Consider the following 23,460-nt stretch of genomic DNA (forward strand, 5'->3'; position numbering starts at 1 on the left):
AGTAGCTACAGGGGACTATATAGGGAACAGTAGCTACAGGGGACTATATAGGGAACAGTAGCTACCGGGAACTATATAGGGAACAGTAGCTACAGGGGACTATATAGGGAACAGTAGCTACAGGGGACTATATAGGGAACAGTAGCTACAGGGAACTATATAGGGAACAGTAGCTACAGGGACTATATAGGGAACAGTTGCTACAGGGGACTATATAGGGAACCGTAGCTACAGGGAACTATATAGGGAACAGTAGCTACAGGGGACTATATAGGGAACAGTAACTACAGGGGACTATACATAGGTAACAGTAACTACAGGGGACTGTATAGGGAACTAACTACAGGGTACTATATAGGGAACACTAACTACAGGGGACTATATAGGGAACACTAACTACATGGGACTATATAGGGGCCCTTATCTACAGGGAATGCCTCAGGGGGCCCTATCTACAGGGAACGTCACAAGGTCTCTATCTACAGGGAACGCCACTGGGGGCTCTATCTATAGGGAACGCCACAGGGGGTCCTATCTACAGGGGGCACAATACAAGGAACGCTACAGTGAATGCCACAGGGGGCACTATCTACAGGGAACACTAGAGTGGGCCCTGTCTGCAGGGAACGGTACATGGGGCACTATCTGCAGGGAACACTACTACCTACAGAAGGCTCTATGGGGAGCACTATATACAGAGGGCTCTATGGGGAGAACTATCTACAGAGGGCTCTACTGGGAGCACTATCTACAGAGGGGCACTATCTACAGGGGGCTCTATGAGGGGCACTATCTACTGGGGGTTCTATGAAGGGCACTATCTAGAGGGGGCACTGTGTGTGGTGCATTACTTTACAGTGTTTGACACAATTTTATTCATGGGCACAGTGTATGGTACTATTATAATCGGGTACAGTGTACAGTACTATTATATTCCGGGGCATAGTGTGTAGCACTATTATATTCGGGGACACAGTGTATGATACTATTATATTTAGTGGCATAGAGTGTGGCACCATAGAATTTGCTCTTCGTTTATAGGTGCAGAAATGTTGAAAAAGTGAGCTTCTGAAGACATCTGATTGAGCAAATTGACCCATTTCCGCAGAACTTATGCTTATGAGGGAATCAGTTTATTTTTCCACCAAAAGACACTTGGTTACATTTAAATGTTAATACTTTACTAGTTCCATCTATATACAATTAAGAATAGAAATCTTTCTATCGGAAGAATTACGTTTCCCCATGCTATCATTACCACTTTCAAAGAATTAAATAAATTTAAATGAAGACACACCACTGATAACCTATTATTTACATGGATATCAAATATAATACCTTATGAATATGGTTTAATTATAAAATGATCCTACTGTTGGTTTTTTACAAAGTATGTCATTAGTTGTTAAAAGAGAAATCATAATAAATATATTTTGTGAAGATAGGCACACATACTTTGCAACAGCTTAGGCCTTTTTTATGGAATATTTTATTCGAAATTATGGAACCAATAAATGAATGTTGGGACACTATATATGTACCTGGCTGTATCTGCCAAACGGCTCTGATGAAATCCCGTTCAGGGATGAAACGCGTCAGCTGATCTAATCAAACTGGGCGGGTAGTGACGTCTAAACCCTGCCTTGCAAATCCCTGACTATGCTGGAGACACCACATGGAAAAAAGATACCATACGGCTTGGAAGTTACCTTTTTGCCGGCGTGTGCCCTCACCCTCTCGGATTTTGTGCTTCTTGGTGTATGATGTGGAGTGATCCAATATACTGGCAAAGAAAGAATCACTTGATGTGACGGTGGAAGTTTGGAGGCCTCAAGCAATATATGACCATACAAATTGGAACTTACCTGGTGAAGGCCTTCCATGCGGCCCGTCGGGCTGACTGTTCTTCCACACGGCTCTCCGATGTTCGCTGGATGATTAGAGGTAAAACCTGTATGACCAATGGAAGTTGGGCTTGCCGTATAAAAATCTTGAAAAAACGGCCCTCTACAAGAGTAGAGATCGGGAGGGCTACATATTGACCCAAGGGTCTATGAATAGACTGCCAGTCACCATTAATCCCTATAACAATAAGGATGCAATTACTGAAGGGGAAGAGTGAAATAGACACGCTGTTAAATTTGTCACCTTACTATATGATGGCCATCTTCCTATGACGGGAACCACACTATACAGAAAAAATCATTACCAACTATCTGGAATAGGAGCTCTGGCCATTCCTAGGATAAAAAATATATATTGCCCAAAACCGCAAGTGTGAACACAACCTAGCGTTTGTTGAGAATTACCCCTCTGATATTATTCTTAGGAAAAATATATATATATAATGAATGTTATTCATCTTTTAAGGGATTCATTTTATGTATAGAAGATCAGTTCCAACTGTATGTTATCTTTTCCTGGCCAGGAGATTTTTTTAAATTTGTGTGTATATATTTATATTCCCGAAAATATTCGGAGTTCAAAATAAAATAATTTTCATAAATTTCTATTAACCCAAGAGTGCCTAGTATATTTCTGGAATACCTTTTCTTTTCTTTTTCTTTTTGTTTTCTATATACCTTCTATCAGAAATGGCACCGTGCTATATTTACATTGCATTTTTGGGTATGTTTATCAGGTATGGTTTAGTTATAACCACATGTTGTTCTATATGCTGTATATATATGTACTGAGCTTGGTTCTGGAGTTATATTCATCATAACAACCAAGCTCAATACATATATACAGCACCAAAGAGAAGCTCAGAACAAATATACAACTCCAGAACCAAGCTCAATACATATATACAGCACCAAAGAGAAGCTCAGAACGTATATACAGCACCAGAACCAAGCTTAGTACATATATACACAGCAACAGAACCAAACTCATACACATATACAACACCAGGACCAAACTCAGTACATATATACAGCAACAGAACCAAACTCATACACATATACAACACCAGAACCAATCTTAATACATATATACAACTCCAGAACCAAGCTTAGTACATAAATACAACCCCAGAACAAAGCCCAGTACATAAATACAACCCCAGAACAAAGCTCAGTATTTAAATACAGCATCAGTACCAAGCTCAATACATATATACCCATCAGAACAAAGCTCAGTTCATAAATACAGCACCAGAACGAAGCTCAGTACATATATACAGCAACAGAACCAAGCTCATACACATATACAACACCAGAACTAAACTCAGTACATGTATACAACTCCCGAACCAAGCGCAGTACATAAATACAACACCAGAACCAAGCTCAGTTCATCAACCTTAAAAGAAAAAAATGCTGGAAATAAATTCCTCTGTGTGTAATGAATCTATATAATATATGAGAGACACTTTTTGAATTGAATTATATATGTTTTGAGCTTGGTTGTTCTGAGCTTTATACTGAGCTTTATACTGAGCTTTGTTCTGGTGTTGTATTTATGTACTGAGCTTGGTTCTGGAGTTGTATATATGTACTGAGCTTGGTTCTGGTGCTGTATATATGTACTGAGCTTTGTTCTGGTGTTGTATTTATGTACTGAGCTTTGTTCTGGTGTTGTATATATGTACTGAGCTTTGTTCTAGTGCTGTATATATGTACTGCGCTTGGTTCTGGTGCTGTATTTATGTACTGAGCTTTGTTCTGGTGCTGTATTTATGTACTGTGCTTGGTTCTGGTGTTGTTTATATGTACTGAGCTTGGTTCTGGTATTGTGTTTATGTACTGAGCTTGGTTCTAGTGTTGTATTTATGTACTGAGCTTTGTTCTGGTGCTGTATATATGTACTGAGCTTTGTTCTGGTGCTGCATATATGTACTGAGCTTCGTTCTGGTACTGTATATATATGTACTGAGCTTGCTCCTGGCACCGTATCTGTGCATTAGCCGGGAGAGTTGTCGCGGCTTACTGCGCACTCCGCACTGTCCTCCACTCTTCTCATGTGCACAGCCTAACTAAATGGGCTGAGCACGTTTAGGATGTTGAATGTGCCCACATAGGCCTATACGTAATGGGTAAGTTTAATATAATATGTGGGGGTAGGTCTGTGCGCTTATGTAAATATATACATAGTGTGGCAATCCACACTAAAGCATTCTGGACAGGGCGCGTATGTCTTCGTTAAAAATTTGAATCCCACCCCTGTATGTAAGGCTAAGTTCACATCTCATTTTGTGCACACGTTTGTGGTATACGACGACGTATACGTTTTTAAAGTTATAAAAACGTATGCATTGGTAATATATGCTTACGTTTTTTTGTGGTATATGTCGCATACGTTTTTATACGTTTGTGTCCGTTCTTACTTATAAAAACGTATACTTTTTTTGTTCTTTAGCTAAATCAAAGTCAAGATTTCCCATATAAGGTTACAAGACGTATATGTTTTACGTATGCAAACGTAGGGTTTAATATTGCATACGTCATCCATATGTCGCCGTTGACTTCAATACAAATGAAAATGTATACGTTTTTGAAAAGTACTGAAAAGCGTAGTAGACTACGCTTTTCAGGACATGGAAAAAAAAAAGGATACAACGTAAGCACACAAAACGTGTGCACAAACAACACCATTAGGGCTTCCGTCCTGACCATAGATATCAGTGTGCACGCTGTGGTACACGTTTTGACACTATTTTCTCATGTCAAAACGTGCACGTCAGACGTATAGTAAAAACGAGATGTGAACTAAGCCTAAATGTAATGCAGAAATTCCTGCTGTGTGTTATTATTCATACAGTACAGATGTAGCCAAGTTTATCTTGACTCTGATAACTTGCTGCAGTGTGACATCACACAACAAAAGCCATTGAAAAGCCAAGTTACAGTTTCATCCAGTGTGCATTTAATGTGAAAGAGTCAATCACTGTAAGAAAAGTTTTATATATTGGAACCTAAAACTCTTGGGTATCTGTTGTTATTTACCCCAGATAATTATTGTTTGGCTTCTACCTTAAGGGGGGATTCACACGAGCGTGTATTCGGTCCGTGCGGGCCTCGTGGTTTTCACGCGGCACGCATGGACCAATACAAGTCTATGGGGCAGTACAGACAGTCCGTGCTTTTTGCGCAGCGATTGTCTGCTGCGCAAAAAGCGCGACAGGTTCAATAACTCTGCGTATTTCGCGCATCACGCACCCATTGAAGTCAATGGGTGTGTGAAAATCACGCGCACCACACGGAAGCACTTCCGTGGGACGAGCGTGATTCGCGCAACAGCAGTGAAAAGGATGAATGAAAACAGAAAAGCACCACGTGCTTTTCTGTTTCCGAACATCCAAACGGAGTGTCTTTGCGATGAGCGAAGCCGGACAAGCGAACCGAACTTCACCGGGTTCGGCCGAACTCGTTTTGGCCGAACCCGGCAAAAAAATTATCGGTACGCGACGTCAGGAGATAGTCACTGTCCATGGTGCTGAAAGAGTTAAACTGTCTCAGCACCATGGACCGTGACTTCCGATCCCAATATACATGAACCTGTAGAAAAAAAAACGAAGTTCTGACTTACCGCTAACTCCCGGCTTCTTCCTCCAGTCTGACCTCCCGGGATGACAATTAAGTCCAAGTGACAGCTCCAGCCAATCACAGGCCAAGCACAGGCTGCAGCGGTCACATGGACTGGCGTGTCATCCAGGGAGGTGGGGCCCGATGTCAAGAGAGGCGCGTCACCAAGGACGCGTCACCAAGGACGCGTCACCAAGGCAACGACCGGGAAGTTCTCGGTAAGTACGAACTTTTTCTTTTTTTTTCTACAGGTTTTGTGATATTGTGTTCGGCATTCACTGTCGAGGGTGCTGAAAGAGTTAGCTCTTTCAGCACCTTGGACAGTGACAGCCGTCGACTAGCCTCATCTCTATGATGGCGGCTGCGCGAAAATCACGCAGCCGCGCATCAGACACGGATGACACACGCAGCTGTCAAATGGTTTTTGCGCGCGCAAAACGCAGCGTGGTTTGCGCGCGCAAAAACGCAACGTTCGTCTGAATCTGCCCTAACACTGAGATTCTTGGTAGTATTTAGGCAGTACAGAGAAGATGAATTAACTAACAAAATAAAATCTGAATCTCTACCATTAAATATCATTTTTATTTTTTATCTAAATAGGTGCAAAATGTTGCACTGATTAATGTCTTAGTATTTCTTCATCACAGTCGGAGTTCCAATTTTATGATACAGCGCTCCAAGTACCCTGCATAAACATAGAGTTTAAGAGTTCTTTCTGCCTGCAGCCACCACTAGGGGAGCTCTAGAATTTACTCCACTTTATTTACACACAAAGAGGATCTGTCACTAGTTTAGTAATGCCCAATCTCCTAATCTAACGGATGCTGTTGCGCTGATAATTCCATTGAAAATTGTGTCCCAAAATTGTATTTTAAAAGTTATGAGCTTATTTCTAAATATGCAAATGAGGCTATACTAGCCAAAGGGGCGGTAACGCAGCTCTTTCTATGTGGGCGATGTTTGTGTTGCCTGTATGACACTGTCCAATCAGCATCATACAGCTTCTCCCCTTCCCTGCACAGCGTCATCACAGCTCCCTGGATGAGTGCTGAGTCGCTGTGTTGAAGAAGCTGCGGCCAGAAGTGTAAACACAACGTGATCTCATGATTGAAGCTGATAGCCTCATTTGCATATTTAGAAATAAGCTCATAACTTTTAAAATAATAAACGTTTTGGGACACAATTTTCACTGGAATTATAAGCGTGACAGCGCCTATTACATTATTGGGCATTACTAAACTAGTAACAGATTCTCTTGAATTAAATAAATAAGAAAGCAGTATATAGTATACTTAAGGCTTCGTTCACATCTGCGCCAGGGTCCCGTAATCGACTATGCTATTGATTCCATCAAGATGACGGAACCTTTGCACAATGAAGACAAACGGAAACCATTGGCACCGGATCTGTCACCATTGAAATAAATGGTGATGGAAACGGAAACCTATGAATTTGACCTTTGTAATTGGTGATTCTAACAATTTTCTCATTTACATTTATCAAAAATGTTCTGTCATTTTTGAGATGCAGCTTCTATGTATCCTCTATACATAATGAACTTAGATATGATCACTATAAGGCTGGATTCACACGAGCGTGGCGTTTTGCCTCCGCAAAAGCCACTTAACAGCTCCGTGGGGCATCAGCATATGATGCGCGGCTGCGTGCTTTTTGCGCAGCCGCCATCATTATGACGCTCCATTTGGATGTTTGTAAACAGAAAAGCAGGTGGTGCTTTTCTATTTTCATTCATCCTTTTCACTGCTGTTGCGCGAATCACGCAGTTCGCACGGAAGTGCTTCCGTGCGGCATGCGTGGTTTTCACGCACCCATTGACTTCAATGTAATGGCCTCCGTTTCTGCCATGTACGGAAGCCTATCAGGACCAGCCTCCTGATAGACTTCCTGTCAGAATGAAAGGACGTCACTGCCGTTCGCGATGCACACTGTCGATGACAGTGTCCGTGACAGTGTTGGTGACAGTGTGCATTGGGAACCGGGAGGTCAACTGTCCCTGACAACTGACACTCCACTGTTGCCGATCAGCACTCATTGCCGCTGATTTCGGCAATTAACACGTTACATGTGGGGCTCGATTGCGATCTCCGCATGTAGGGGGTTTGTAGCACGTCAGCAGCCCCCATGCAATTGTGGGGGCTGCTGATGCTTGTGATGGCACCCAGGGGCCAGACAATGGCCTCCGGGTCTGCCATGTACAGAAACCTATGAGAACCAGCCTGCTGGTCCTCGTAGACTAACTGTCAGAGTGACTATGACGTCACACTGACAGTTGGAATACGTTACACTACGTAGGTAGTGTAATGTATTCTAGCAGCGATCAAAGCTGCAGGTAAAAAAATAAAGTGTAAAAAGTAAAGAAAAAAGTTAAAAAAAAAGTTAATAAAAATGTTTTACAAAAGTGTAAAAATAAAAGATTTTTTTTCCTATAATAAGTCTCTTATTATAGGGAAAAAATGAAACTGTTAAAAAACAGTACACATATTTGGTATCACCGTGTTCGTAACGACCCAATCTATAAAACTATAATGTTATTTTTACCGCACGGTGAACGCCTCAAAAAAAACAAACTAAAAACAATGCCAGAATCACAATTTTTTGGTCACCACCTCTCCCAAAATATAGAATAAAAAGTGATCAAAAAGTCGCATGTACCCGAAAATAGTACCAATAAAAACTACAACCAGTCCCACAAAAAACAAGCCCTTACAATATGGTGACACAGAAAATAAATTATTTTATAAAGAAGTGATTTTATTGTGCAAACGCTGCAAAACATAAAAAAACTACATACATATGGTATGGTATCGCCGTAATCGTACCGACCCACAGAATAGAGTAAAATTGTCATTTATAGCGCATTATGAACGCCGTAAGAAATAAAGAATTTAAAACGCCAAAATCACTGTTTTTGGTCACCAAAGCTCGAAATAAAATGTAATAAAAAGTGATCAAAAAGTTGCATGTACCAAAAAATGTTACCAATAAAAACTACAGCTCGTCCTGCCAAAAATAAGCCCTCACACCGCTCAATTCATGTGAAAATAAAAAAGTTATGGCGTTTGGAAGGCGGGGAGTGAAAAACTAAAATGGAAAAGCAAAAAAGGATCAGTCCTGCAAAGGTTAATTAATTTCTATTAAAAAATAAATTGTTACCACATGTGGGGTATTGTCATACTCGAGAGACATTGTGTTACAGATTTAGGGCGACTTTTTCTCCTTTGTCCCTTGTGAAAATTAAAAAAATCAACATTTTAGTGGACAAAAATGTTTATATTCATTTTCACAGCCTAATTCTACTAAATTCTGCAAAAAACCTGTGTGGTATAAATGCTTACTATACCCCTAGAAAAATTCCTTGAGGGGTGTAGTTTCCCAAATGGGGTCACTTTTGGGGTGTTTCCACTGTTTTGTTCCTTCCAGGGCGTTGCAATCGCGACATGGCACTAAAAACCAATCCAGCAAAATCTGCGCTCCAAAATCCAAATGGTGCTCCCTCCCTTCTGAGCGCTGCCGTGGGTCCAAACAGCAGTTTATTACCACATATGGGGTATTTCCGTAATCGGGAGAAGATGCTTTACAAATGTTGGGGTGCATTTTCTTCTTTATTCCTTGTAAATATTAAAAATGTCTATGTTTTTCCAGAAAAAAAGTCGATTTTTATTTTCACAGACTAACTCCAATAAATATAGCAAAATACCTGTGGGGTCAAAGTGCTAACTATACCCCTAGATAAATTCCTGGAGGGGTCTAGTTTACAAAATGGGGTCACTTTTGGGGAGTTTCCACTGTTTTGGCACCACAAGACCTCTTCAAACCTGACATGGTGCCTATAAAATATAATCTAAAAATAAGCAGGCCCCAAAATCCACTAGGTGCTCCTTTGCTTTTGAGGCCGGTGTTTCGGTCCATTAGGGCACTAGGGCCTCATGTGGGATATTCCTAAAAACTGCAGGACCTGGGCATTAAATATTGAGTTGTATTTCTCTGGTAAAAGCTTCTGTGTTACACAAAAAAAAAATTAAAATGAATTTCGCAAAAAAAAAAGAGAACTTTGTACATTTCACCTCTACTTTGCTTTATTTCCTGTGAAACGCCTAAAGGGTTAAGAAACTTTCTGAATGCTGTTTTGAATACTTTGAGGGGTGCAGTTTTTAAAATGGGGTGATTTATTGGGGGACTCTAATATATAAGGCCCTCAAAACCACTTCAGAACTGAACTGGTCCCTGTAAAAATAGCCTTTTGAATTTTTCTTGAAAATGTGAGAAATTGCTGCTAAAGTTCTAAGCCTTGTAACGTCCTAGAAAAATAAAAGGATGTTCAAAAAATTATGCAAATATAAAGTACACATATGGGAAATGTTAACTAGTAACTACTGTGTGTGGTATTCATATCTGTTTTACAAGCAGATACATTTAAATTTAGAAAAATGCACATTTTTGCAAATTTTCTCTAAATGTTGGTGCTTTTTATGAATAAATATTGAATTTATCGACCAAATTTTTCCACTATCATAAAGTACAATATGTCACGAGAAAACAATCTCAGAATCGGTTGGATAGGTTAAAGCAATCCGGGGTTATTACTACATAAAGTGACACATGTCGGATTTGAAAAAATCGGCTGTGCCACAAGGCCAAAACAGGCTGGGTCCTAAAGGGGTTAAGTACCAAGCCTATTTTGGCGTTGAGGCCTGCTGGAATTTTTTTGTTTTTGTATCGCCGTATTCTAAGAGACATAACTTTTTACTTTTTCTGTCGACAAAACCATATGAGAGTTAATTTTTTGCGGTAGGAGTTGCATTCTTCAATGGCACTATTTTAGGGGTACTTATAACATTGATTCACTTTTATTAACTCGTTCTGGGGAGAAATTAAAAAATACCCAATAATTCCAACATTGTTTTTTGTGTTTTAAATTTACGCCATTCCTTGTGCAGTGTAAATAAGAGGTTACCTTTATTTTATGGGTAGGTACGATTATGGCAACACCAAATATGTATAGGTTTTTTTATGTTTTACTTTTGAATTATAAAAATACTTTTTAATTCAAATAATGGTTTTTTTGCATCTCTGCAATTTAACAGCCATATCATTTTTTTTTCTGTTGTTGTAGATTTTTTTGCGCGAAGAGTTGTAGTATGTATTGGTACCATTTTGGGGTTCATGGGACTTATTGATTAACTTTTATTTATTTTTTTTCTTGGGCAGGGGATGGAAGAAAAGCAATTCTGCAGTTGTTTTTGATTGTGATACCATATGTTTTTTATTTTTTGTTCACACTTGCACAAAATAAAACATTTTCTTTTTTTAAATATTGATTTTTTTTCTAATAAACATTATTTCACTCTCCTAAATTATTTTTACGTTTCACTAGGAGACTTCACTATGCGATATTCTGTTTTCCACGGGTTTTTTCATAACATTTTTCGGAGTGAAACAAATATAAGAACAATTGTCCAGAAATGTTGGACAGGGTGTAACAAAACCACAAAAAAGGCCATACTCACTAGGTAGGTGGGTGGGTGAAAACCCGTTCCCAGGGTGTAACAAGTAGTAACAATGTAGTTCGTAATGGGAACAACATTACAATGTAGTGATATCTAATACACATTTCCTTGCACTTTGAAGACATTGATTGGTGGTGATAAAGCAGATGAGGAACTCGAGATCCTGAGAAGGAAAGACATGACCACTATGCGATCTTCTGATCATAGATATAATCCTTTGGTATACTCAGTATACTAAATCATTATAGCTTGTGATTGTAAAACTGACAGGCAGTCTGTTGGGCCACACCTCTGGCAAGTCTAGGGGCCTCCCACTTTCAAACCACTTAAATGCTGCAGTCGCTATAGACCGCAGTATTTAAGGGGTTAAACCCTGGGATCGGAGCTATTTCAAATCCCGGTCATTACAGCAGGAGCCAGGCTGTCAGTCAACACCGGGATCCAACAGTGATCCTTCGGACACAGCTCCTGTGCCCGCTCGATCACCATGACGTATCTATATATCATTAGGGCTTAATGTAAGCCAAACCATGACGTACAGTTTTGTCCTGGTGGCTTAAGGGGTTATTTGGGCATCAGAAGTTGACACATAGGTTCAATTGTTCTTCTACTAAAAGGTGTTGTATGAGAGGAGAAAAAAAGTCAGTTTTTTCCCTAGTGACAGTTCTAGTTTTGTTCATGGGTTGCATCTGATGCTGCATGTTTGCACCACTCACTTTAAGGCCCTGTTCACCAGGGGCGTAGCTAGGGGGGGGGCAGGCGGGGCATGTTTCCCCCGCCAGCGCCCCCTCCTCCTGCACTATAATTGTACCTGTGTCGCAAGGACACAGGTACAATTAGAAGCAATGAATGACCGGGTACGTTCCGTGCCCGGCCATTCAGCACCTTTCCACGAATGAAGCGACTGGTACCTTTTGTACCAGTGAAGCTTCCGTCGATGAAAGGCGCTGACTGACTGACAGGGAAAGTCATCCTGCCCAGCCAATCAGCGCCTTTCATAGACGCCGCGTTCAACCCCCTGGAGACCTGCGCAGAAGAGAGCAGGTCTCCATGGCTGCCGGACGGCGTGGGAGCGGGAATAAGGTGAGTTTGAATAGCTTTATTTTTTAAGTTTTTTAATTGTAATAAAAGTGTGGCTGTATCTGCGGGGGGGGGGGGGCTTTGTCTACTCGTGGGGGTCTTTATCTAAGGGGGGGTCTATCTACAGGGGGACTATATCTACAGGGGGTGGGCTATATACAGGGGGACTATATCTACAGGGGGTGGGCTATATACAGGGGGACTATATCTATAGGAGGGCTATATCTACAGGGGGGCTATATCTACAGGGGGGCTATATCTACGGGGGGCTATATACTGGGGTGGGCTATCTATGGAACACCATATACAGGGGTGGGCTATAGCTACAGGGGGGCTATATAGTATATAGCCCCCTGTAGATATAGCCCACCCCTGTATATGGTGCTCCATAGATAGCCCCCCTGTAGATATAGCCCCCCTGTAGATATAGCCCCCTGTATATAGTCCACCCCTGTAGATATAGCCCCCCTGTAGATATAGCCCAGCCCTGTATATAGCCCAGCCCTGTATATAGCCCAGCCCTGTATATAGCCCACCCCTGTAGATATGGTCCCCCTATAGATATGGTCCCCCTGTAGATATGGACCCCTGTAGATATAGCCCACCCCATTATATAGTATCCCACAAATAGCTCCCCCTATAGTGCTCCACAGAAAGCCCACCCCTGTATATAGTGCTCCACAGATAGCCCACCCCTGTATAATCTAGTGGAGCACTATATACAGGGGTGGACTATATGTACAAGGGGGCTATATACAGGGGTGGGCTATCTGTGAAACACTATATACAGGGGTGGACTATATGTGGAGCACTATATACAGGGGTAGGCTATATCTACAGGGGGGCTATATACAGGGTTGGGCTATCTGTAGAGCACTATATACAGAGGTGGGCTATCTGTAGAGCACTATATGGGGAGTTATTTGTGGGGCACTATATACAGGGGTGGGCTATATGGGGGCACTATCTACAGGGGGCTCTATGGCAGGCACTATCTACAGGGGGCACAGTGTGTGTGGGACACGGAGTATGGTGCTATTATAATTAGAGGTGCAGTGTATGGCGCTATTATATTTAGGGGCGTAGTGTGTGGTATAATGATAACATTATATTTATTTATAGGTGCAGAAATGTTGGTAAAGTGAGAAGCTGAAGACATGTGAGCGGCAAACTGCAGAAATGGGCTGTGACCGGGAGAATTCATCATAGAGGTCTGGACCGGATGGAGAAAAATAACTAGAATCTGAGACATCACCGGTGAGTCACTTAATGTAAATGTTTATTCTGCCACTAATCAGCAATGTAGTCACTGTACAGTCTGAAGTGAGATGATGGGTGGTGTGATTATAATATGATTTATTTTTTGTGAAACAGCATCTCCCAGCATATCCTTACCATTGTTCGGGCCATGCTGGGAGCTGTAGTTTTACGCCGTACACACCTATACGGCAGGGGTTGCACTAAATTGAGCTGTATTTGTTCTGGGGCTGTATATACAGTGAAGGAAATAAGTATTTGATCCCTTGCTGATTTTGTAAGTTTGCCCACTGTCAAAGACATGAACAGTCTAGAATTTTTAGGCTAGGTTAATTTTACCAGTGAGAGATAGATTATATAAAAAAAAAAAAGAAAATCACATTGTCACAATTATATATATATTTATTTGCATTGTGCGCAGAGAAATAAGTATTTGATCCCTTTGGCAAACAAGACTTAATACTTGGGTGGCAAAACCCTTGTTGGCAAGCACAGCAGTCAGACGTTTTTTGTAGTTGATGATGAGGTTTGCACACATGTTAGATGGAATTTTGGCGCACTCCTCTATGCAGATCATCTGTAAATCATTAAGATTTCGAGGCTGTCACTTGGCAACTCGGATCTTCAGCTCCCTCCATAAGTTTTCTATGGGATTAAGGTCTGGAGACTGGCTAGGCCACTCCGTGACCTTAATGTGCTTCTTTTTGAGCCACTCCTTTGTTGCCTTAGCTGTATGTGTCGGGTCATTGTCGTGCTGGAAGACCCAGCCACGAGCCATTTTTAATGTCCTGGTGGAGGGAAGGAGGTTGTCACTCAGGATTTGACGGTACATGGCTCCATACATTCTCCCATTGATGCGGTGAAGTAGTCCTGTGCCCTTAGCAGAGAAACACCCCCAAAACATAATGTTTCCACCTCCATGCTTGAGAGTGGGGACGGTGTTCTTTGGGTCATAGGCAGCATTTCTCTTCCTCCAAACACGGCGAGTTGAGTTAATGCCAAAGAGCTAAATTTTAGTCTCAACTGACCACAGCACCTTCTCCCAATCACTCTCAGAATCATCCAGATGTTCATTTGCAAACTTCAGATGGGCCTGTACATGTGCCTTCTTGAGCAGGGGGACCTTGCAGGCACTGCAGGATTTTAATCCATTACGGCGTAATGTGTTACCAATGGTTTTCTTGGTGACTGTTGTCCCAGCTGCCTTGAGATCATTAACAAGTTCCCCCTGTGTAGTTTTCAGCTGAGCTCTCACCTTCCTCAGGATCAAGGATACCCCACGAGGTGAGATTTTGCATGGAGCCCCAGATCGATGTCGATTGACAGTCATTTTGTATGTCTTCCATTTTCTTATTATTGCACCAACAGTTGTCTCCTTCTCACCCAGCGTCTTACTTATGGTTTTGTAGCCCATTCCAGCCTTGTGCAGGTCTATGATCTTGTCCCTGACATCCTTAGAAAGCTCTTTGGTCTTGCCCATGTTGTAGAGGTTAGAGTCAGACTGATTAATTGAGTCTGTGGACAGGAGTCTTTTATACAGGTGACCATGTAAGACAGCTGTCTTTAATGCAGGCACCAAGTTGATTTGGAGCGTGTAACTGGTCTGGAGGAGGCTGAACTCTTAATGGTTGGTAGGGGATCAAATACTTATTTCTCTGTGCACAATGCAAATAAATATATATAATTTTGACTATGTGATTTTCTTTTTTTTTTTTATATATATAATCTATCTCTCACTGGTAAAATTAACCTAGCCTAAAAATTCTAGACTGTTCATGACTTTGACAGTGGGCAAACTTACAAAATCAGCAAGGGATCAAATACTTATTTCCTTCACTGTATGTACCGAGCTTGGTTCTGGTGTTGTGTATAGAACCATATTGCTTGTAAAATGTACAACTGTTTTTATGCTCGCGTTACATAAATAGAAATGACACGTCAATTGGTAGAGAAAACAAACACGGCGAGGGGGAAGGAGATGTTAGGAAAGAGGTTGGGGGGGGGGCGCCATACTGAATCTTTGCCCCGGGTGCTGGAGAACCTAGCTACGCCTCTGCTGTTAACACTGAGTTTTCTGACACTGATTTTGACGCGGAAACCGCATTGGAATCAGCGGCAAAAGACAGCCAAAACCAGCTCCCATGGATTTCAATGGGAGACGGAGGCGTTTTTTCCGCGGCGGCTTTTACTTGCTCGCAGTAAAAAAAAGTAGCATGCTCTTTTTTGCTGCGGTTCCACCTTTGACCCCCCATTGAAAGCAATGGGAGGCAGAGAAAGCATTTTTCGCTGCGTTTTTAGCCCGTGGCGCTCAATGGCCGCGGCCGAAAAAATGCAGAGAAATACGCAGCGATAACCGCGGCAAGAAAGTGCAGGCAGGTCAAAATCTGCCTCAAGGAATTTTGAGGCAGATTTTTCTGCCTGCAAAGAAACTCAGTGTGAACAGGGCCTAATGAGGATAAGCTGCAATACCAGATATAGCCTATGGGCTATATACCAAGAGACGCCATGTTTCTGGAAAAAAAAGCAGACTTTTTTTCTTATTTCATACAACCCCTTTAAATACCATTGCCAATATAAGATTGTCCTCTACTTTGATTCCTACATCCATTTTTGAGCTCTGTTAGATATGCATTGATCTATATTTTAGTAAAAAATAAAACGCTTATATTTCTCTGTGAGCAGTTTCATGAAACAGATTGTATGAAACTAATTTATACTCTAGTTGCCTTTTCCCAAACCATCAAAGCTATTTTATGCTCTAACTAGTCTGTTACTAAGAGATGCTCCCCTGGTGCCCTTGCCTGGTTGTAAATATATTATACAGGACATACAGTATCTGATTTTCGTGTAAATACTTCTAAACTCAGAAGAATAATTAGTAAAATGAGTATAAAGATGCAATATCTGCACTAATTTGTGCAATCTTTTTGACTATTGTATATAAACTGTAAATTGTTGGATATGTGAAGGACTAAAGATCATCACAACAACCCCTTTAGGTCTTCTGGACGTCATAGAGGGGTTGCTGAAACACCTCTATAAGCCAGAGTGCGGAGCCATTAACAAACAGCCACTCACTCTGGCAAATTTATCTGAAAGGCCACATGTATTACTACATTTTCTCTGTAGCGGCCACTGCGGAGGAAATGAGTGGAAGATTGCCACATTCCCTAGTAAAATAAGCGGTTTGTCTCTGGAGTCTCGGGAGTCGGACCTGCTGTCGCTCTCATATTAAAGTGTTGTCTGTGGAGAGTCAACCCCTTTAACAGAAAGTAAAAATTTGCATACATAGAACGGAGCAGAAAGAATAACATAAAACACATTAGTAAGGTATGTTACTTCTTTATTAATGCCTATTTCGATTAGACTTCAATACCCGTATAAGAAGATAGTGCTGTTCTTCACAGACTTTCTGTGGAGAGACTTCTTGTTCCTTTCATCCCAACACACCATAACTTTACTATAGATCAAAATCTAAGTCCTTCTGGAAGTTTTAGGTCTCTACCTGATAAATAGGCCCACTCACTGGAGATATGTATAGCTGATGCGGGCAACGACAACAGGAGGTACCAGTGCAGAAAAAAGTATATGGACCCTTGTTTTCCAGCTTCTAATTTTGTGACAGTGTGGCGCAAGCCATTGACCACCTCTAGCTCTTAATCCCCCTGTAATTGTGGGCAAGGATAAGTATGACCATATTCTTTTAAATGTGATCATGTGATCTAACCGACAGTAGGAAGCACAATTTTTTGTGTGGCCGGGCCCCTTCGCAGCGGCACATATAGTATGTCCACCTGTGATATATGGATATATATGGCTCTAAATATGAATTTCTATATCCTTTATGTTGACAACTTGCCCTTTACCCTAAATTCCTTGCTTCATTCTGAATTCAGGAACAGAATAATAATTAAAAAAGATAATAATACTTAAACACATATAGATTACATGATATTTTAAGGTTAGGTGTGCAGAAGGTAAAATTTATCAACTAATAAAATATGCTACAATATTGCATTATATAATATTATAACATTGCATTTCACATTCACCTGTTACCTATAAAAGTCTGAATATCTGACTTTCTTCACTTGTTTAATGTGGAAGTCAGAATCTGTGTGCAGACATGATCCAGACATGAAAATTAATATGTTTATTGAAAATATAATGAATTTAACACACACAAATATTCTCACCCTTTAGATATTCTCACCATTATCATGGCATCCAGTGGAAGTCACTCCACTGGCAATATAATGATATAATGTGTTATCCTGTGCGGAGGCTTTATCGTTCCCACAAGTCCAGTATTACATTATTAGACAAGACTGCAATCATAATGCTATGTTTTCTTCACTTTACAGGATCGCTGGTGGACAAGAAGTCTGTCTGGCAGGAAGGTGCGTCCACAAATATCACATGGAACCAGTTGGCTCTGGGCACTCTGCCAAGCAGCCTCATTTAGAGCAACAAGATCATAGGAACCTTTTGCTGGAAAAAAGACAGAATATCAATTTTCATTTTGGTTAAGCAAAGTAGGAAAACATTTTCAGGAAATACCTGTAGACTTAGCCTTAGCTAAAACCCAGTCATTGTGATTGTACAAGATGTTCTGGTTATTGTCTCATGAGTTCACTGACAAAAGTTATGCTCAGGTCATTATGTCTGACTGAACATAACACATGAATTGGCTATGTGTTGTTTACTAGATTATAGTAATATTTTGCATTCATTTTATGTATGCATTCAGCTAGCACTGTAGTATTTTCAGACATAGCAAAAGTGGGAGCAAAGGAATGCATAAAAGTTCTTAATAGAAAACTCCACTTTTGAACAATAGTTCAATGTTAAAATGTACATAAGAAGTTGACAAAATTTATTTCTTAGGTTGTACTGAATATTCTTGTTAAGCAAACTCTACAGTCATCAGGGATAGGCATCAATGGATGATCTGGGTTCAATGGAAAAAAAAAAGGGTAGAACGACTCCAACCAGAGAAGATGTAACCTGTGAGTAACTGGATTTAATTGTAATTCTGCCTGTGACTATGTCTGATCAGTACTGTATTCCCCTTTTATGGTCTGCACCATGATGTAGTACTTGTATGTGTACCACTATATTACCACTGTATGCCGGTATTTGTAATACTGATATTTGTATAGTTACGGCATATACTTGTCCTTGACTGAAAGAGCTTGTGTAGTATCCCTTAACGTGTGATCAAGTGTTTCTGTATCTTACTTTTATTTTCCTTCCTGTGCTGACAGTGTGGCTTGCAAGTTTATAGGGAGGGGCAGGACCAGGCAATTAAAAATTTGTTGCGATGCGCATTGTACAGCAATTTTTTCTGCCCCATCTTCCCTACATTTTAAAATCTAGATACGCCAATGCCTTTTGAAGGCCCAGGGGGAAGAGTGTATTATGAATTAAAAATATGCATATGAGTATACTGAATAGTATGCATTCAATGTTCTGAGATGACTAACCTTTTAAAGCCATATAGGACTTAAGGGTGTAGCTTACTTGATGGGTGGAGTCTGAGGTGACAGAAAATCTGTGCCTAAAGGTTTCTTACATTCGGTACTGAACATTCCTGATATTTGCTTCCCTTGACAGTGGATGTTAGGCTGATCCAATACATTTCAGATTATCGGCCGATAATGCCGTAATCGGTTGAATAGGCCAATATTTATCGCTGTGGGGAACATGGCGCTGATCTTTTGCATGTTATGTCGAGTTGCTCGCGGCTCGGGGAGTTTTGGAGGAGGGTGGTGGGTCTTATAGGTCAGGTGTATAATTGTACAATTGCCTTGGATCGGATTATTTGTGTCCTGGGTTATACTTCTGAATTACCTGTGACGGAGGGGCAGAGACTGGCGGTTCTGAGACTTTCGTATCAGGCTCACAAGCGGATAGCTGCACATAGGAAGGATACTGATCCCCCCCTGAGCTGTAGAGTTTAAATCCAGGGTCAATATTCTGCTGCGGCTCGAAAAATTTGTGTATTTTATGCGGGGCAAGTATAAGAGGTTTGAGGACCTATGGGCTCCCTGGTTGGATACACCAGATCTGGCCTCAGCTGAGTTGCTCCTAAACCAGGGGTGGGCAAACTTTTTGACTCGCGGGCCACAATGGGTTCTAAAATTTGACAGAGGGGCCGGGCCAGGAGCATTTGGAGGGAGTGTTTGGGCCGGATATACTAAAGCATTAAATGTAGTGTGTGCAAACCTCATAGCACAGTAAGAACACTACAACCCAATTTATTAACTGTCTTTCAAATGTGAAAAATAGCCCTTATCAGTTAATAAATTTGTCTCAAGGAATATGCAAGATATGGCATTTACATACTATTTCGCAGATACTGGGAGGAGGAAATGTAAATAGATTAAAATAACATACGCACTGTGATTTATCAAGAAAAAAGTTCTGTTGACTCTGTAAATTAGCTGCCAACCTCTGAGCAGTAGCCGCCCGTTCTTGTGTTGACTGCTTGCTAGCATAGTTTGCATGCTTCGTGGCAAAGTGACGGCTGATATTGTACTCTTTGAAAACCGAAGGGCTTAACGGTGACGTGAAACGAAGTGAAAATTAAAGTGAAATAAAGAGAAATACGCGCCACATTAACCCCTTAATGACCGGGCCATTTTGCACGTTAATGACCAAGGATTATTTTTTGTTTTTCCACGGTCGCATTCCAAGAGTCGTAACTCTTTTTTTATTCCGTCGACATAGCCGTATAAGGGCTTGTTTTTTCCGGGACGAGTTGTATTTTGTAATTGTACCATTTTTAGATGCTTATAACATATTGATTAACTTTTATTAACTTTATTTTAGGAGAGAATTGAAAATAAGCAGCTATTCCAGCATTAATTTTCACGTTATAAATTTACGCCGTTTACTATGCAGCGTAAATAACATGTTAACTTTATTCTATGGGTCGGCACGATTACAGGGATACCAAATGTGTAAAGGTTTTATATGTTTTTTCTACGTTTGCACAATAAAAACCCTTTTAGAAAAAAATTACTTGTTTTTGCATCGCCGCATTCCAAGAGGCGTAATTTTTTTATTTTTCCGTCGATGTGGCCGTACGTGGGATTGATTTTTGCGGGACAATGTGTAGTTTTCATTAGTACTATTTTGGGGTACATAGGACTTATAGATGAACTTTTATTTTATTTTTTATGGGGGGAATGGGAGAAAAGAGAGAATTTTGCCGTTGTTTTTTTGCGTTTTCTTTGGACGCCGTTCATCCGGCGGTTTAATTAATGTGTTCATTTTATTGGTCAAGTTGTTACGATCGCGGGGATACCATATATGTGTATGTGTGATTTGTTTTGACCGTTTTATTAAATAAAACCACTTTTTGGGGCAAAAAAGTAGTTTTATTTGACTTTGACTGTAATTTTTTTTATTTTTTTTTTCACAAACTTTATTTAACGGTTTTACTTTTTTTTTTTTAGTCCCACCAGGGGACTTCACTATGCGATATGCCGATCGCATATATAATGCTTTGGTATACTTCGTATACCAAAGCATTATTGCCTGTCAGTGTAAAACTGACAGGCAACCTGTTAGGTCATGCCTCTGGCATCGCCTAACAGGCAGATGCTGAAGACAGACCTGGGGGTCTTTGTTAGACCCCCGGCTGTCATGGAAACCCGACGGCGACCCGCGATTTGTTTGCGGGGGCGCCGATCGGGAGACAGAGGGAGTTCCCCCCTCTGTCAAACACATTAAATGCCGCTGTCACTGTTGACAGCGGCATTTAATGGGTTAAACTGCCGGAATCGGCGCGTGCTTCGATTCCGGCAGTTGCAGCAGGAGCCAGGCTGTGTATAACAGCCGTGCTCCTGCCGCTGATCGCGTGGGTAAACTGTCAGTACCCGCGCGATCACAGGACGGATATATACGTCCTCCTGCGCGAACTAGCAGCTGCTGAGGACGGATATATCTTGGACAAGTTCGGCGGGCCGGATTAAAAAGCCTAACGGGCCGTATGTGGCCCGCGGGCCGTAGTTTGCCCATGTCTGTCCTAAACCGATTGCCTATATGATCAGATCTCTTGATTGGGGATGCTGAGAGTTCCTGCTAATCTCTGGCCTTTCTCTGATAATGATTTATGTGATATGTGCTGACACTGAGTATTATGTTTGTCAAACAGTCTTTTCCACTGACTAATACATTGATGTGATGACGATAAGATATTGAATGATTATTATGATGGCTCTTTAGAGGTATCTGTTTACTTCCTGGAACATGTGCTAATTTGTGCTGTACACTTTGGTATTTTCTAAAAGCTGGTTCTAACCTTGAGCAAGGGGTGGGATAGGGTGGAATGGGAGGGGGTAGGATGTTCAACGTTGTTTTCATGTATGTAATCTATGAAAATATTAATAAAAAATTATTTGATTCAAAAAAAGAATAGGCCAATATTTATATAATGTGTATGTCCATCGTGTAAGAAAACTGTAATAATACCAATATCAGTCATTGCTATTCATGTTGTTTTTAATAGATTTGCTCTGTCTAGCAATGGGAGAAACTGGGGGAATGCATATTCTGTGTTAGGCTGGGTTCACACGACCATGTTACGTCCGTAATGGACGGAACGTATTTCGGCCGGAAAACCCGGACCGAACGCACTGCAGGGAGCCGGGCTCCTAGCATCATAGTTATGTACGATGCTAGGAGTCCCTGCCTCGCTGCAGGACAACTGTCCCGTACTGTAATCATGTTTTCAGTACGGGACAATTGTCCTGCAGCGAGGCAGGGACTCCTGGCATCGTACATAACTATGATGCTAGGAGCCCGGCTTCCTGCACTGTGTTCGGTCCGGGTCTTCCGGCCGAAATACGTTCCGTACATTACGGACGTAACATGGTCGTGTGAATCCAGCCTAAGGCCTCATGCACACGACCGTATTTTTTCCCACCCGGAAATACTGGCGTAAATACGGGTCCGGTGTCACACGTATTCGACCCGTATTGCACCAGTATTTACGGGCCCGTGCCTGTAAATACGGGCCCGGTGTCACCCGTATTCCACCCGTATTTACGGGCACATTTTTGGCTGCAAAATTACACTGCAGTAATCGGCAGCCCCTTCTCTCTATCAGTGCAGGATAGAGAGAAGGGACAGCCCTATCTGTAATAAAAGTTAAAGAAATTCATACTTACCCGGCCGTTGTCTTGGTGACGCGTCCCTCTCTTCACATCCAGCCCGACATCCCTGGATGACGCGGCAGTCCATGTGACCGCTGCAGCCTGTGATTGGCTGCAGCAGTCACATGGGCTGAAACGTCATCCAGGGAAGTCGGGCCGGATGTCGAGAGGGACGCGTCACCAAGGCAACGGCCGGGAGACCGGACTGGAGGAAGCAGGAAGTTCTCGGTAAGTATGAACGTCTTTTTTTTTTACAGGTTGCCCTATATTCTGATCGGAATTCACTCTCCATCGTGCTGAAAGAGTTATTGCCGATCAGTTAACTCTTTCAGCACTCTGGACAGTGAATATTTACTGACGTCGCCTAGCAACGCTCCCGTAATGACGGGTGCACACACATAGTCACCCGTTATTACGGGAGCCCCATAGACTTCTATGGGCTGTCCGTGCCGTTATTACGGCCTGAAATAGGACATGTTCTATCTTTTTCAACGGCACGGGCACCTTCCCGTAAGAAAACGGGAAGGTACCCGTGGCCAATAGAAGTCTATGAGCCCATTATTACGGGTCGTAATTACGACCCGTAATAACGGGTGTTTTTATGGTCGTGTGCATGAGGCCTAAGGCTGTAAAACAGACTGAAATTTGTTCAATTTGTGCCCCGTTTACAAAGTGTAGGCTGTTGTAAACAGCAGTCAGTATTTTGCTGAGAGATTAGAAGGGGAATAGTAGGGAATCTGTAATACCCTCCAGCTCTGCATTTTACTATTGGAGCGTGAGGTTAAGTTGCTGTAGATATAAGATAACATTCGGCTGACATCCATCTCCCCTTACCTCTCATAAACATGTACGCTCGTCTAAAGTTGCTAAAAAATAAATACAGTACCTAATGGGATTGCATTTTTA

The 23,460-nt window shown here is 41.5% G+C and overlaps 1 protein-coding gene across 1 annotated transcript in view; it reads right to left on the reverse strand.

The window, feature by feature from the left end:
* Positions 1 to 17,692: 17,692 nt before the first annotated feature.
* LOC142744345 (zinc finger protein 474-like) overlaps positions 17,693 to 23,460 on the reverse strand; it is a 28,980-nt gene continuing 23,212 nt past the window's right edge. The window contains exon 4 of the mRNA XM_075854803.1: positions 17,693 to 17,881. Within this exon, the coding sequence (XP_075710918.1) occupies positions 17,733 to 17,881 (149 nt within the window). The 3' untranslated portion in view covers positions 17,693 to 17,732. The remainder of the gene's footprint in view (positions 17,882 to 23,460) is intronic.

The sequence above is a fragment of the Rhinoderma darwinii genome, chromosome 1 (genome assembly GCF_050947455.1).
Source record: "Rhinoderma darwinii isolate aRhiDar2 chromosome 1, aRhiDar2.hap1, whole genome shotgun sequence".
NCBI lineage: Eukaryota > Metazoa > Chordata > Amphibia > Anura > Rhinodermatidae > Rhinoderma > Rhinoderma darwinii.